Consider the following 15,216-nt stretch of genomic DNA (forward strand, 5'->3'; position numbering starts at 1 on the left):
AACATTTCACCTTCATGTAAACTTTTAGGTTCATGTTTCTTGTTTAACCTTTTTTGTGTTCTTGTTCTTTAGTGTTTTAAACATAATCATCATACCACAACATTTAACCATAAAAATAAGGTGATCAAGAGTTAAACAAGAACTTACTACTAGCACAATGGCTAGGGAAGATCTCTAGTGCAAAGATGATGAAAAATGATGATGAAAGTGGTGAAAGAAAGAAAGTAAGAAATGAAGTTCCTTCAAGTCCTTCAAGCTTCCACCTTCACAAAGCACCTTCTAACCTTGAATGGAACTTGAAATTTGATGAAGATGGTGGTGATATGGTGGAGGTGGTGGCAGATATGGGTGTGGCCGAGAGGAGGTAGAGAGATGTGAGGTATGGGGTGAATTTTGTGAAGTGATGTTGTATCTAGGAGCCATGCTTTATAAAATGTCTTCATATATTTTGTCAACACTATCAAGCAATCAATCTATTATAAAATTAGAATATAATCTAGGAACAAGATTGGGAGTATGGTGAGGATTATTTTTTGGGTCCTTAGGACCGAATTCGGTTAAGGGGGGTGGTTGTAATTTTTGTAACTAATTGGTAATCATTAGTTAGAATTCAAGTGTATGCTTATATAATTTAGTTACTTGATATTTAGGGGGTGTTATGGTGTACGGGGATCATGACTAGCCAAGAAATAATTAAACAATGTGTTTGGCAAAAATTTGGTGTCCTGGGTAATGTCCGGTTGTTCGGTTGGATACTGTTCCGTTAAAGTGTTTAATTATTCTGTAAAGTGTCTTTTATATATATTTTTGTAACACTTTTAATTCCCAAAACTTAGGAAAACATACAGGACTATTTAGTCAATTTTCTGCACAAGACTAGTATGTTGACAAGCACATGTAAGTATGTCACAGTAATCAGAAAGCAGTTAAGTAATCCAGCACAGTTATCAAGCACTTTAATTAACATAAAAAATCGTACGGAATACATGTAATTTTGAGGGTTGTCACAGCTTGTGGCTGAGCTCGTTGCGATCCTGAGATGAGGTGCCGTTGTCGTTAGAGGGTTCGTCTGATGATTCGCTGGAGACATCGTCGGAGGAATCTTCAGAAGAATCGTCAGATGAGTCGATGACGATTGCTTGATGAGCTTGTTTCACAGGATTCTTGGAGAAGAATCCGTCCAAGACTCGTTTGTCGTTGATTTCTGCGGCCAAGTGCTTGGTTTCTTCGATGGTAGCAGGTCTTGTAGCTTTGACAAAATCGCCCACACATTCAAGCAAGCCGCGAATGTACTTCGTGATGCCTTTTTCTGTGGTGTTGACTTGACTTAGGCAGATTATGCTAAGCTGTTTGAACCTTGCGGTGTAGCCAGTATTGTCACCTTCGACTTGCTTGATTTCCCAGAATTCGTCTTCTTGCTTCTGGACTTCGTGGGGCGGGCAGTACTCTTCCTTCATGAGTTCTTTCAACTCATTCCAAGAGAGAGCGTAAGCTACGGAGATCCCACGTTTGTTACGTTCGGCTGTCCACCAGTTGAGTTCTCGCGATTGAAATACTCCGGTAGCGCAAGTAGTACCCGCTCTGACGAAGGGTAACTTCGATAGAATCGAACCACTAGAGTAGTTGGGACACACCTCCTTCACCCGTGAACTCCATCGGGTCACAGGCTTTGAACTGTTTGTAGAGGAAAGCAGATTGCGACGCTTCCGTCTTAGAGTCTTCCGAGGTTCGAGAGTTGCTGAGAGAGTGCACTTGAGCCACAATCTGAGGAATGACCTTGGCCACTTCCCTGGCCACAAGCGAGGCAATCCTCTTTTCGGCGCTTCGTTTGGCTCTTCTCCTAGTTGTTTGTCTCGAGGTAGAGTCGTTGGAAGGCATCTAGACAGAGAGAGTTTTGGAGTGAGATTCGATCGTAATGATTTTTGAGTTTTGCGATGCAATTGAGCGTGATCCAAACTTATAGCGAGTATAATATATTAGATTTCACATAGGAGCCACACAGGAGACACGAGATTCCTAAGTTCTCACACAATTGACTCGTTTTGTACATATAAATAGTTGTAGTTTATACTTACCCACATACATATCGGTGTAGAATACGCGAGGACGCGATGAGAGGGAGAGAATGAGAGCGTAAGCGAGTAATTAGACATTTGTTTTGTTGCGAACATTCGGTTTTCGTTTTAGATTGTGATGGCTGTGCGAGTTGTGCGTTTGCAAAAGCAGGGAGCGAAAATCGATAAATCGAGAATCGATAAAGCATAAAGTTTTAAGTTGTAACACATAAGCGAAAATAAGCTCCAATAAGCGTAAAATCGGCGGGTCGTATGATAGGAAAGTAGATAGAGTGCCTCGGGTGTTTAGGCGTTGACTGCCCAAGGTAACCCAACTATGCCCAACAAGTTCGTGCACGCGCGTTGCCCTAGAAGGCTTATGCTTCCACTGGGATGCAGCTCATGGCATTCGTCTTCCTGGTCTTCGCGTGGCTCGAGTTGTTGTTATAGCCGAGTCCTTGGTGAGAGCTTTTGAAAACCATTTTATAGAGAGCAGAACGGTTTATTAAGATACGGGTTTCACCCCTGACTTAATAACTTCGCTCCTAACTGTGGTTGTGCTCTTCGAATAAATTCGGGAGTTCCACTAGATTTTGAAATGGAGACTTTCGTTGAGATTTGGATGTCACTCCTAGCTTATTAGGAAGTTCTCGTGCTAGAAAAATGCGCTGAGTGAGCGATCTTATCGAGAGTTCTTGGTTTTCATGCCTGATCTCGACTGGATCACTCGGTTATGTTATGCGAGTATTTTCGAAAACATGTGTATTGTGTTAGCCTTAGGAAAGGCAAAGTAACATTCCAGCCTTAGGAAAGGCTCTTCGCATGAAATTGTAGTATGAGGGGTTCACACGAAGTAGTAGTTTTTAGCGGATCCGAATGAGAGTATCAAGTAGGCCCGTGCAAATCCTACTAAGTCCGCACGAGTCGGCCCGTTGTTACTTAGACTATTGACTAAGTCATCCCTAGGACATCGACCCAGACGAGGTCATGTCTGGCCTAATTACCTATAGTTATGGCTCTGATATCAATCTGTCACACCCCAACCGATGGCGGAATCATCGGGGCGCGGCACTAGGCAAATCAGATTGTTTAAGAGAATCCATAACAACTATATTGCGACAGTATTTAATGCGTTCATTATCCCATACTAATAAACAATACATTCACATAAGGTATCACAGATTTCTTGTCCTCTCGAACAATACAAATCCGACAACATAGATTTTAGGTGAGTTTCTAGACTTCCTAGCTTGATTTGATGTAGACTGCGACTAAACCTGCAACATACGTTAAAACAACGTCAATACAAAAGTATTGGCGAGTATACAAGTTTTGATAGTAGCGAGAAATAGATAAAAAAGTGTTGTGAATTATCAAATACATTACGAGATACCTCAACATATATGCACACAAGACAGATACTACCAGCTAAGTCACTCGAGCAGCGATTGTGATTGCTATTCATCCTAACTAGACCCCGTCGGGTGCTATAGTACTATACTAGTTATTCGCAAGTGAAAACAGTTTGATTGATTATTTCGTTTTGATAAATTCGATTTAATAGGAACATATGTTACACCCAAAATGCGATAAAAAAGGGGTTCGAGTATACTCACAGCGATGATGGATTGAAGGGAGCGCGTCTGAGATTAGCCTGATTAGACAGCGATATCGTAAGCGATGGATAGTGCGATAAGCGGTGAGAGGTGACCAAGTGTCGAGTGGCAACCCGATCGGATGGCAATCCGATCGGATGGCCAGTCGATCGGATGACAATCCGATCGGATGGTCATCCGATCGGGTGACCATTCGATTGGGTTGTCATCTCATTTGGTAAGGATGTGCTTGTGTATGGTGGTTTGCCCTTTGAAGTTTTCGTTGTGGCATTTTGAAAACAGAGAAGTATATCTTCCTTTCAGGTCGGTTGATCGAACGGTCGGTCGATCGGGTGGCAACCCGATCGGGTGACTGTTCGATCGGACGGTGATCCGATCAGCGAGACACTTTGGTTGATGAGTTCACAGCAGACTGGTCACTCGATCGGGTGGCAAGCTGATCGGTTGACAATCCGTTGGAACTGATGAAGATTTGTAAAACTGTTTAAGTCTTGATACCAAGTGCAATCTAATCGGATCGCGGGTCGATCGGGTGGCAGTCCGATCGGACGGCAATCCGTCCCGCAACTTGATCATTTCAAAACTTGTTTATTTTGTTAAGTTTCAGCGATTTGATTGAGACGGTATGACTACGAGCTGAACAATGGAACTCCACCAGGTCCAAGTCATCAGATCGGATGGGAATCAACCCGTCCGATCAGTTAACTGTTCTTGATGGTTGTTCGTGTTCAACAAGCTAAGTCGGTCATCTCGTTGATAGGAACCAGTTCTCGAACCGACACTTCACTAGAGAAAGAGCCGAAGGTCTGTACGAGCTCTGTTTCTACCGGTTTTGAGTAAAAAGTTAAGAAAGTTTGAAGAAAAACTTAGAAAGCTTTGATTCGGCTTAGATTTATGCGACTTTAATGTTTATTCTCCGTGGAATCGATCAGATCTGGACTGTTCTTGGTGAGATGAGGTCACACTTCATTGTTCCTAAGAACTCCATGATGACATCACCTTAGAACGGCTCAAATCCAAAGATTTAACGGTGAATAAAGTGAGATTTGATGGTGAAAAATATGAAGGAGTGCATGTAGATCATAGAAGTAAAAGATTTAGGGTGAAAACTTACAAGAATCGCGAGAAATCGAAAGGAAATAGACCCAAAGCGTGCTGGTCGTGTCAGAACTGTCAAATCACTGTTCAAGTGATGTGACAAGTGCTATTTATAAGTGAGGTAGAGTGAAGGTGAAGAAGTGAAACAGATCGGATGGCAGTCCGATCGGGTGGCTGTTCGATCGGGTGGCACTCCGATCGGGTGGCCACTCGATCGATCAGTCACTCGATCGGTGGTCTCCGGCGTGTTGCGTCTCGATGTTTCGTTTCGTTCGTTAAGCTTTGCAATAATTTGGTTACACATTATCATTCCCACATTCATATATTTATTGTAATTAGCCACGTTGGGTCGTATATACATATCCATAGTTCAAATCCTGCGATAATCGAGTTACGCGTGCTTGCGAGTGCGTTTTTGAGTATTGAGTTGCACTGCGACACATCACGGCTATCAAGGAGGGTAGAATTGGTCCTCACTTGACATCTTCGTGGTGGTCAGCAAGTACAATGTGATGTGATAGCGATAAAGTACACGTAATATGCGAAATAGCGATGTATGCGATATAGCTACATTATGATCTGAATCTCTGGTGTTAGGCGTAACGAGTATAACGAGCAGTGTCAACGCACGAACGTGCGGGTTGTTACATAACACATTTGGGTACAACACCTAATTTTATTTAAGTTTAAATCAATTTTACAAAATCTATTTTTTTATTTTCATCTTTTTATTATATTTCTTAATTAACACAAAATCTATTTATTTTTTTTATTTTTCTATAAGTAAATATTTATATATAATTTTTTAAGAAATGATAAATAAGTTAGCACAATAGAAGTTGCTCAAAATCTTAAATAATTAAAAATTTAATAGATATAATAACAGTTGGTAATGTGCAAATAAATTATTATTAAGATATTAGGTTAAAACTTCGTGTATTACACGTGTTTAATGTATAAAACTTAGTTTTAATTTTTGTAATCTTAAATATATGAGATTAAATAATATAAAACCAATAACAATAATAATAAAAGACTGTATCTCATCGGAACTAAAGTGATTCCTAAGCACATAGATACACAAATAAAATAAAGACGTCATGGTTTAATCACACTGTCTCAAAATGTGCCATGTAATTGATCGTAACAAACAAATCAGATTAGATTATACATTTTTACGATTGAACTACAAAATATATTAAATTAGTTGTAGGTATTTTTAAACAGTTTTTCTCGATTATGCAACATATCTTGATATATTATTTTAACTAATTTTCAGATATTATATTCGTGTGTTTTCAAGATTGCTATGGATTTTAATAGATACTTATTTTATCAATTGTTTCATTATTTAATTTATATATTTATCTAGTATTATTTAGTAATATTATTAATAAATAAAAAATGGAGCGGATGTTTTCTGACTCTGTTAATTTATATTTATAAATAAAAAAATAAATAGATTTTATGTTAATTAAAAGATATAACAAAAGGATGAAAATAAAAAAAAATATAGATTTTGTAAAATTGATTTAAAACATAAATAAAATTAGGTGTTAGTACCCAAAGATGTTACATTGATAAAATTGAAAGGAATGGAAGGGTATTTTAGTCATTATATTGATAATTTTGGTGTTAGTACCCAAAGCTGTTACAAAATTGAAATTATAAAACCTAAACCTGTTAAAAAAAGTTTGTACCCAAAGATGAAACTAGCTATAAACCACATGGTCCTTCTGTGTAATTAACTCTATATTTTTTTAAACAGTAATTCACACACCTATCAATTCTACTCTTTAGCCTACTATTCATTATGGGACCAAAACCCTCAATCTCTAATACCACATGTAGTGGACGTATATGAGTAAGTGGGTGGGTCTCACCTCGACCCTTTGGGCGTAGCACAACATGTTGAAGGGCATTGTGGGGGCGTGGTAGAGCAAGTCATGGCTACAACCACGGAGAAAGGGGCAAAAATTCTTTAAAAAAAATTCAAGCAGTTAAACTATACTACATTAGCTCATTTAATCCGATACTCAGACTACTCGGTGTGGGGAGCGGCCTAGGGCCGGCGAGGGCCGACGACGCCCCAACACACCGCCCTCTAGCCCCGTCCCCGTCCTCAACGTCCTCCCTTCGACGTCCTTGCCGGTCCACTTTCAAACAAATATAGTCGTTTAACGGCTAGTTTTAAAAAAAAAATTCTTTCCCATTTTATAAATATATACCCTTTATTCCCCCATTTTAACCCAAATCTTTCCAATCTCTCTCACTTTTTTTATACACCACCTTAATTTTTATAAAGTTTTAGGCATGTCTTCTTCTTCTTCATCGTGGTGTTCGTCATCTTCGGGTGAGGGCGATTTATTTTTTGCGAACGCCGTAATGCTGGCAGTACAGATCATCATGGAGGAAGAGGAAGAAATGTCGTCAGAACCGCGAACTAGGGCAGTTGCCTTAAACCTAGACCGAGAAGGTTATCTTTATTTTTCAGTGAAAATAATATATTTAATTTATTTTTCGGTGTTAATAATGTATTTAATTTATTTTTCGGTGTTAATATTTAGGTGCACATGATAGATTAGTGGCCGATTATTTTGCTGACGAACCTTTGTACACGGCCGCGATGTTTAAAAGTCGGTTCCGAATGAGACGTCGACTGTTCTTACGTATAGCAGACGACTTGGCGCAGTCTGATCCATTTTTCACACTTCGATACGACGCTAGGGGCCATAGGGGATTCACCACTTTACAGAAATGTACGACGGCCATTCGTCAACTGGCATACGGGACGACACCCAATTCGTTGGACGAGTATTTAAGGATGCCTGAAAGAACTTCACGAGAATGTTTGTACAAGTTTTGCGAATAGATGGTGAATCTATATAGCAAGAAATATCTGCGGAAACCAAACGCAAATGACGTCCAAAAATTATATCAAGCGCACAAAGAAAGGAATGGTTTTCCAGGAATGCTCGGAACCAGTGATTGCATGCACTGGCCGTGACAGAACTGCACTAACTTGTAATTCTTTAGTCGTAAGTAGGCTTCACACCCGCGTATGCTTAAATAATACATTCAATGAGGCTTTCAATTTACATGGTGTCTTATTAAACGTCTTGGTTGAAACCATAATGACTACCATCGTTATGTTGACACCATTTACTTCAACCGAACGAATACTACATGGCTCATGTATGTGTGATACGACCAGGCTTGTGAGACCCGGTTGCATTGTGTTTTAAATTGTTATGTTTGGTGTTTTTTTTTTTGCAAAAACAACCCAAAACATCATGCTTAAATTCAAAACATGACGCTTATATGTCAATTTTTATGTCTTTTCACACTTCTCACGAAAAAAGTCCTTTTTTACAGGAAACTCACCATATATATATACATATATATATAAGAGAAGGATCCGTTGGGGGGTTTAACTTTATGGTTTAGTTTTTAGCATTTAACTTGGGGGGGGGGGGGGCGTTTAGGTTTTTTAGGTTTTTTTTTTGGGGGTGGGGTGGTTAGATTTTTTAGGTTTTTGGAGGGTTTAGCTTTATGGTTTAGTTTTTAGCATTTAGCTTGGGTGGGGGGGGTTTAGGTTTTTGGGGGGTGGGGGGTTAGGTTTTTTTAGGTTTTTGGGGGATGGGGTGGGGGTTAGGTTTTTTTTAAGTTTTGGGTGGTGTAGTGGGTTTATATTGTTGTGTTCACATTGGTTCTCGCAATAAAGGTGGTTCTCGCAATAAAGGTGGTTCTCGCATGAACCCTACCATATATATATATATATATATATATATATATATATATATAGGATAAAATGAGAACCACTTTGAGTTATGAGAACTAGGCCTTCCAAAAGGTTTTTCCAAATTTTTTTTCCTCGAAAATCTTTAAAAAAAAATCACTTGTTTCAGCAAAAAAATAAAAAAATTAAAAAAAATGCAGCATGCACAAATTTACATGAGGTGTAAAAAAAATTTCATCGTCGTAACAAAATTTACATCAACGCGTAAACAAAACTTACATCAGGCATAGCTATCGAGTTGACAATTTTTTTTTTGCGTTTTTTACAGATGTGTTTATAATATTTTCATCTACGTTTGTGCAAAAAAATTGTGGACCAACTCGCGCGAGAAGTAGGAGTTCTCATGGTTCTCACAACTCGTGGTGATTCTTAATTGAACCGAAGCCTATATATATATATATATATATATATATATATATATATATACTAATTATATTAATATATTTAATAACAAAATTAATGTAAATTTAGTTGAGATGAATATCCAAAACAATTTGGTAGCCACATGTACACAAAAGTACTAGAATTTGACATTTTGTGTAAGAGAATAAAGGGCGCGTGGATGAAAAAAAACACATTTGCTATGATTCGAATCGGAACCCGAAAGCATTGCAATAGTACGTGTAGCAAGAATATATATAAGACATAACCGAAAACGAAAAAAAACAAATTAATAAGGGTTAATAGCCAGCTGCCAAATTATGTGGGTAGGCACGAAAACCAATTGAATTACATAAATTTTGGTGATTATCCCGTGCAATAAACTATATAATATTAAACTCAAAATGAAAAAAAAAACACCAATAGTCACCTGCCACGGGTACTGTTAATCCAAGATGCAAATTGTTGTAGATATAATATAATATAATATAAATATAAATTTGTAATACATATAACTCAACTTCACTAATCTTGTCCCTTTGACTAAAGCCATCTGTGTATTCTGTCAAACTCAACTATGTGTCCTCCACGTAAGGGCATTTTAGTCATTTAAAAAGCATATAAATTTGTTTACATCCAATCATACATTCAGCCCTCATTTGAAAAAAAAAAACGAACAATCAAGTCCCAGCGTTTGTCGATTGCTCGCAATTAAGTCCCTACCACTAATTTTTGTTAGTCAATGTTAGGATTTTGGTTAAAAGACCATAATACCCTCTAGGGACCGAAGCTGCAATATGAAATCTTCTTCTCCCCTTTTTATTCTTTGCAACTCCCAAACCCACCACAAGTGACCCTAAAATGCAGAAAACAAAATCCTCATGAAACTCTGCATTCTCACCTGGTTTAAGGAAATACTACCAAACATACTTCCACCCTGCTCAAAAGAAATCAAATACATCAATACCAAACATCATCTTCATCAATACATCATATAATCTTCTTTATTAAATGTCTCAGACCTGTTGCAGAGAAGAAGCCAGTGAAGGCTGATTAAGCTCATTCTTTCATTCCCAATTCAGTTTTCTTAATCCCTAAGTTCCATAATCCAAAAAATGATCATACATGATTAATGTTAACAGAGATCAGATTAAGGATTTTCCTCAGATAGTAGAAACACACATAAGATACTTACCTATTGAGCGCGACAAGACGGTTGTGAAGAGTTGACCGGATTTAGCCGGAATAAACAAGATCCGGCGAGGTGTGTAGAAAACGCATAGAGAAGTTGAGTGAAATAATAAATTGTGGCGAGTTGGAATGTGGTATGGGTATCGTTGTTTATACTCATTTTGCTCGATTAACAGATTATGATGAAGGTTAGAATTAGTGGGTTTTATGGGTTATCGGATAATCATAAAAACGCAGCAAATACGGGATGTTACACTAGATTTAGATTCGTATAGAGTGGAGATAAAGTTTATTGTGAAAAGAACGAATTAAAACAGTGAGATTATGAGTATCCATGTTTGCCGGGTTTCGGCGAAATAGCCAGCCGGATTAATATGACGATCTGGAGTTCTTGTTGGTGGGATTTGGTGGTGTTATGTAGTGTGGAGGTGTTGTGGTGGTATGGTGGTGAAAGGTGGATGGTGGTGGTGATGAAAGGTGGAGACAGTTGAGGGTGGAAATGGGGTTATGGAGAAGAGGATGCTGGTTGTTTTATATTTATACATGACGAAAAGATAATTTTACCCTTGATTTTCTAAGTAAAAAGACATAAACACCCAAGTCAACTAACAGTTGACTAACAGCAATTAGTGGAAGGGACTTAATTGCAAACAATCGACAACCACAGGGACTTGATTATTCGTTTTTTTTTTCTAAATGGAGGCTGAATGAGTAATTAGGTGTAAACCTCAGGGACTGAAATTATTCGTTTTTATTTCAAATGAGGGCTGAATGTGTGATTAGGTGTAAACCCTAAGACTGAAATTATAATTTACTCTAAAATATATGTATAAAAATTAAGTTATCTTCTCCTATAACCCCATCTTTTCATTCTCCCCTTAGGACTTAGTCACCCCTGTTAACTATAAAGCGGAATTATCAATGAATTGAAAGAACAGATCAAGAGAAATTGAAGAATCTATCAAACAAATACTAATTATTCAATACAAGAATTGAGAATTACAAGACATGAATTACAAAGGAAGAACATGAATTAGAACAAAAATGAGAGCAAAAGGATTGCCCTAAATCACTGCCCATTCTCTATTTATAACCACTGCCCATAATAGTTTGTAACGGCCAAACTTGAAACTTACAGAAATACCCCTTGAACTTCTATCCTTCCTCTGTTTATAGACCAAACTCTCAACTATCAGCAACTTGTCACTTCTGGCCCAAAACTTCTAAAACCAACTTAACTTCTGTGAACTTTGATTTTTTCAGTTGACTATTATTATTAAGCATATTTGACTTATGTTGACCATTGAAATTACACCTCAACACATAACAATCTCCACCTTTGAGGTATAATTTCAGAAATGACCAAACTCCCCCTGATGTCAAGTAACATGCAAAAGACTTAAACAATGCAACAACTTAACACCAGGGACACTTTTAGTAAGTATATCTGCTGCATTCTGTTCAGTATCAACATACTCAACTCTCACCTCTTTAGTTTGCAGCACTTCTCTGATCCAATGCATTTTAACACTAATATGCTTGGATCTCTCATGGAAAACCTGATGCTTGGACAGCTAAATAGCACCCATATTATCACATAACACCACAGCATCATGAAAATCAATTCCAATCTCTTTTACAAAGCCTTTAAGCCATATGGACTCTTTGACTGCTTCCACAAGAGCCATAAATTCAGCTTCTGTTGTGGATAAAGCCACAACATGTTGCAAAGAAGCCTTCCAACTCACTGTACCACCAAGGACCTTGAAAACATACGCTGTGATGGACCTGCCTTTATCAACATCCTTAGCAAAATCAGAATCCACATACCATTTCACTCTTGCATCCTGATCATCAAAATTTCCATACACAATTCCCAGATCCCTGGTTCCATTTAGATACCTCAAAATCCATTTTACACCTTCCCAATACTGCCTTCCAGGATTACTTAGATATCTGCTGATAACACTCACAGCATAACTGATATCTGGCCTAGTACATATCATCAAATACATAAGGCTTCCAACAACATTTGCATAAGGAATATTGACCATTTTACCCTTGTCTTCATTTGTTTGTCGAGAATCCAAACTAGACAGTTTGAAATGCATAGCCAATGGTGTAACCACTGCTTTGCAATCATTCATATGAAAATTTGTTAATACCTTCTTCAAATATGAACACTGAGACAACTTTATCTGTTTCAAACTTCTGTCTCTATGAATTTCCATACCCAGAATTTTCTTTGCTTCTCCCAATTCCTTCATATCAAATTCAGCCATCAACATTCTCTTAGTAGCTGATATTTGACCCTTATCTTTACAAGCCAGCAACATATCATCAACATATAGTAGCAAATAAATGAACTCCTGAGTATCATTCTCCTTATAATACACACATGTATCATATTCACTTCTTTTAAACCCCTTTGACACCATGTACCCATCAAATCTCAAATACCATTGTCTTGGTGACTGCTTTAAACCATAAAGTGATCTTTTTAGTAAACAAACCTGATCAGGCTTATCAGTGTCTTCAAAACCCTGAGGCTGCTTCATATAGATTTTCTCTTCAAGATTCCCATGCAGAAAGGCAGTTTTAACATCCAGCTGTTCAAGTTCTAAATCTTGAACAGCTGTCAATGACAATATCGCCCTTATTGAGGTATGCTTCACTATAAGAGAGAACATCTCACTGTAGTCAATGCCAGCCTTTTGTGTAAACCCTTTAGCTATTAGTCTGGCTTTAAACCTTGGGGCTTCACCAGGCATTCCTTCTTTGATCTTGAAAATCCACTTGCAGTCTACCAGCTTTTGACCTTCTGGTTTGTCAACTAATTCCCAGGTTTCATTCTTATACAAAGAATGCATTTCATCATGCATTTCATCTTTCATGGCATGTTCCCACTTCTCTTTATTAGAAGAATTTACTACTTCAAAGTATGTTAAAGGCTCATTCATACTTTCTTCTTCAGCCACACTGAACACAAAAGCAGAGATATCATCTCTATACTTTGAAGGAACTACTATCTGTCTTCTCGGTTTGTCTTTTGCAATACTATAACCTGGATTTGCACCCTGAGAACTCTCTGGTTGATCAGTAACTTGTTGTTCAGCAGCCTTCATTTCATTTAGAGGTAACTCCACCTCAATTTGAACCCCTGGATCATGATCCTGACCCACATTGGCCTTCTTAACAACATCTTTATAAAGAATATGTTCCATCCACTCAACATTTCTGCTAACCACAATCCTGGGACTGCCTTCTTCAAGCCTCCATAGTCTATGTCCCTTCACCCCTTCTGAATATCCCAACATAATGCATCTTTGAGCCCTAGCATTTAGCTTCCCTTGACTAATGTGTGAATAGCCTAAGGAGCCAAACACTCTCAAATCAGAGTAATCTGTTTTCAAGCCAGACCATTTTTCCATTGGAACCATCATATTTATTGCAGAAGATGGTGATATATTGACAATATATGCAGCAGTCTTCAAGGCTTCTGCCCAAAAACTCTTAGGCAGACCAGACTCAATCAGCATACACCTGACTTTGTCATATAGGGTTCTGTTCATCCTTTCAACTAACCCATTTTGTTGTGGGGTCCCTGGAATAGTCAAATGCCTTGCTATCCCATGTTTCTTGCAGAAATTGTTGAACTCATTGTTGCAAAATTCCAACCCATTATCAGTTCTCAGCTTCTTTATCTTTCTTTCAGCCTGAGTTTCAACCAAAACCTTCCATTCTTTAAACTTTGAGAATGCCTCATTCTTGTGCTTCAGAATATACACCCAGACCCTTCTTGAATAATCATCTATTAATGACAGAAAATAAGAAGCTCCTCCTAATGACAATTTTTTTGTAGGACCCCATAGATCAGCATGAACATAGTCTAAAACACCCTTAGTTCTATGTATGTCTTTAGAAAACTTAACCCTCTTAGCTTTCCCTAGAAGACAGTTTTCACAATCTCCATAGTCACAATTGTCTAAATCTTCAATAACTTCTTGTTTCTTTAATTCCGCTAAACCCTGATTACTCATATGACCAAGCCTCCTATGCCACTTCATAGCATTATTGACTGTTTTACCCTCAGCCACTGAAACTGAACCCACCTCAACTTTACCATCCAACATATAAGTATTATTATCTCTTCTTGAACCAGTTAACACTACCAGTGAACCTTTTACAATCTTTGCTTTACCATCCCTTAAAACCACTGTATATACCCTTTCCTTTCAAAAGTCCCCAAGGATATAAGATTCCTTTTTAATTCAGGTATATATCTCACATTTGTAATGTCAATCACTGTTCCATTGTTTAACTTGAAAGAGATAGTTCCAATACCTTTAATCAGACACGGATGATCATCACCTAATTGAACATAGCCTTGTGATTCCATTTTCAACTCTTTGAAGAACTCTCTATGAGGGGTCATCTGATAAGAACAACCTGAATCCAGTATCCACAACAAACTGGATTCCATCTTGGTCACCATAAGGACATCAGCACTCTCATAACTTTCACAAGAACCTTTTGGGGATCCATTGACATGTTTCTTGTTTTGATTGAACTCCGCCTTTTTCTTTTTCCATTCAGGACAATCTTTCTTAAAATGCTTTTCAGAATTGCAAACAAAACACCTTCTCTTGGTCTTTGACTTAGACCTATTAAGGGAACCTTTACTCTTGTTACCCCTTTGTTCTGGTCTTCCTCTGATGTATAACCCATCAGACCCATCATCTTTCACTTCTCCTTTCTTTTGTAATTCTTTAGAATTCATTGCTGAAACAACCTCCTCCATGGTCAAACTTTCTCTAACAAACGTCATTGTATCAACAAAATGCTCATATGACAATGGTAATGATAACAAGAAGATTATAGCTCTATCTTCTTCATCAATTTCCACTTCAATGTTTTCAAGATCAAGAATGATCTTGTTAAACTCATCAATGTGGTCTTCTAAAGACTTACCAGATGTCATTTGAAACATATACAATCGTTTCTTGAGATACAGTCTGTTGGCTAATGACTTAGTCATATACAGACCTTCCAATTTAGACCAAACACCAGCAGCTGT

The 15,216-nt window shown here is 37.8% G+C and overlaps 1 protein-coding gene across 1 annotated transcript; it reads left to right on the forward strand.

Annotated features, from left to right (window-relative positions):
• The first annotated feature begins 7,081 nt into the window (after positions 1 to 7,081).
• Positions 7,082 to 7,640, forward strand: LOC110876196. The gene is made up of 2 exons (XM_022124373.1): positions 7,082 to 7,244; positions 7,336 to 7,640. Exons 1-2 carry the CDS (start codon positions 7,082 to 7,084, stop codon positions 7,638 to 7,640), a joined length of 468 nt encoding a protein of 155 aa, XP_021980065.1.
• Positions 7,641 to 15,216: the final 7,576 nt, after the last annotated feature.

The sequence above is a fragment of the Helianthus annuus genome, chromosome 9 (genome assembly GCF_002127325.2).
Source record: "Helianthus annuus cultivar XRQ/B chromosome 9, HanXRQr2.0-SUNRISE, whole genome shotgun sequence".
Classification (NCBI taxonomy): domain Eukaryota; kingdom Viridiplantae; phylum Streptophyta; class Magnoliopsida; order Asterales; family Asteraceae; genus Helianthus; species Helianthus annuus.

What these genes read in the sequence shown, in the direction of transcription:
- LOC110876196 (XM_022124373.1), top strand. Translation starts at nt 7,082, where the DNA reads ATGTCTTCTTCTTCTTCATCGTGGTGTTCGTCATCTTCGGGTGAGGGC. An exon ending in CTTAAACCTAGACCGAGAAG is followed by an intron (nt 7,245 to 7,335) that starts GTTATCTTTATT and finishes GTTAATATTTAG; the next exon opens with GTGCACATGATAGATTAGTG.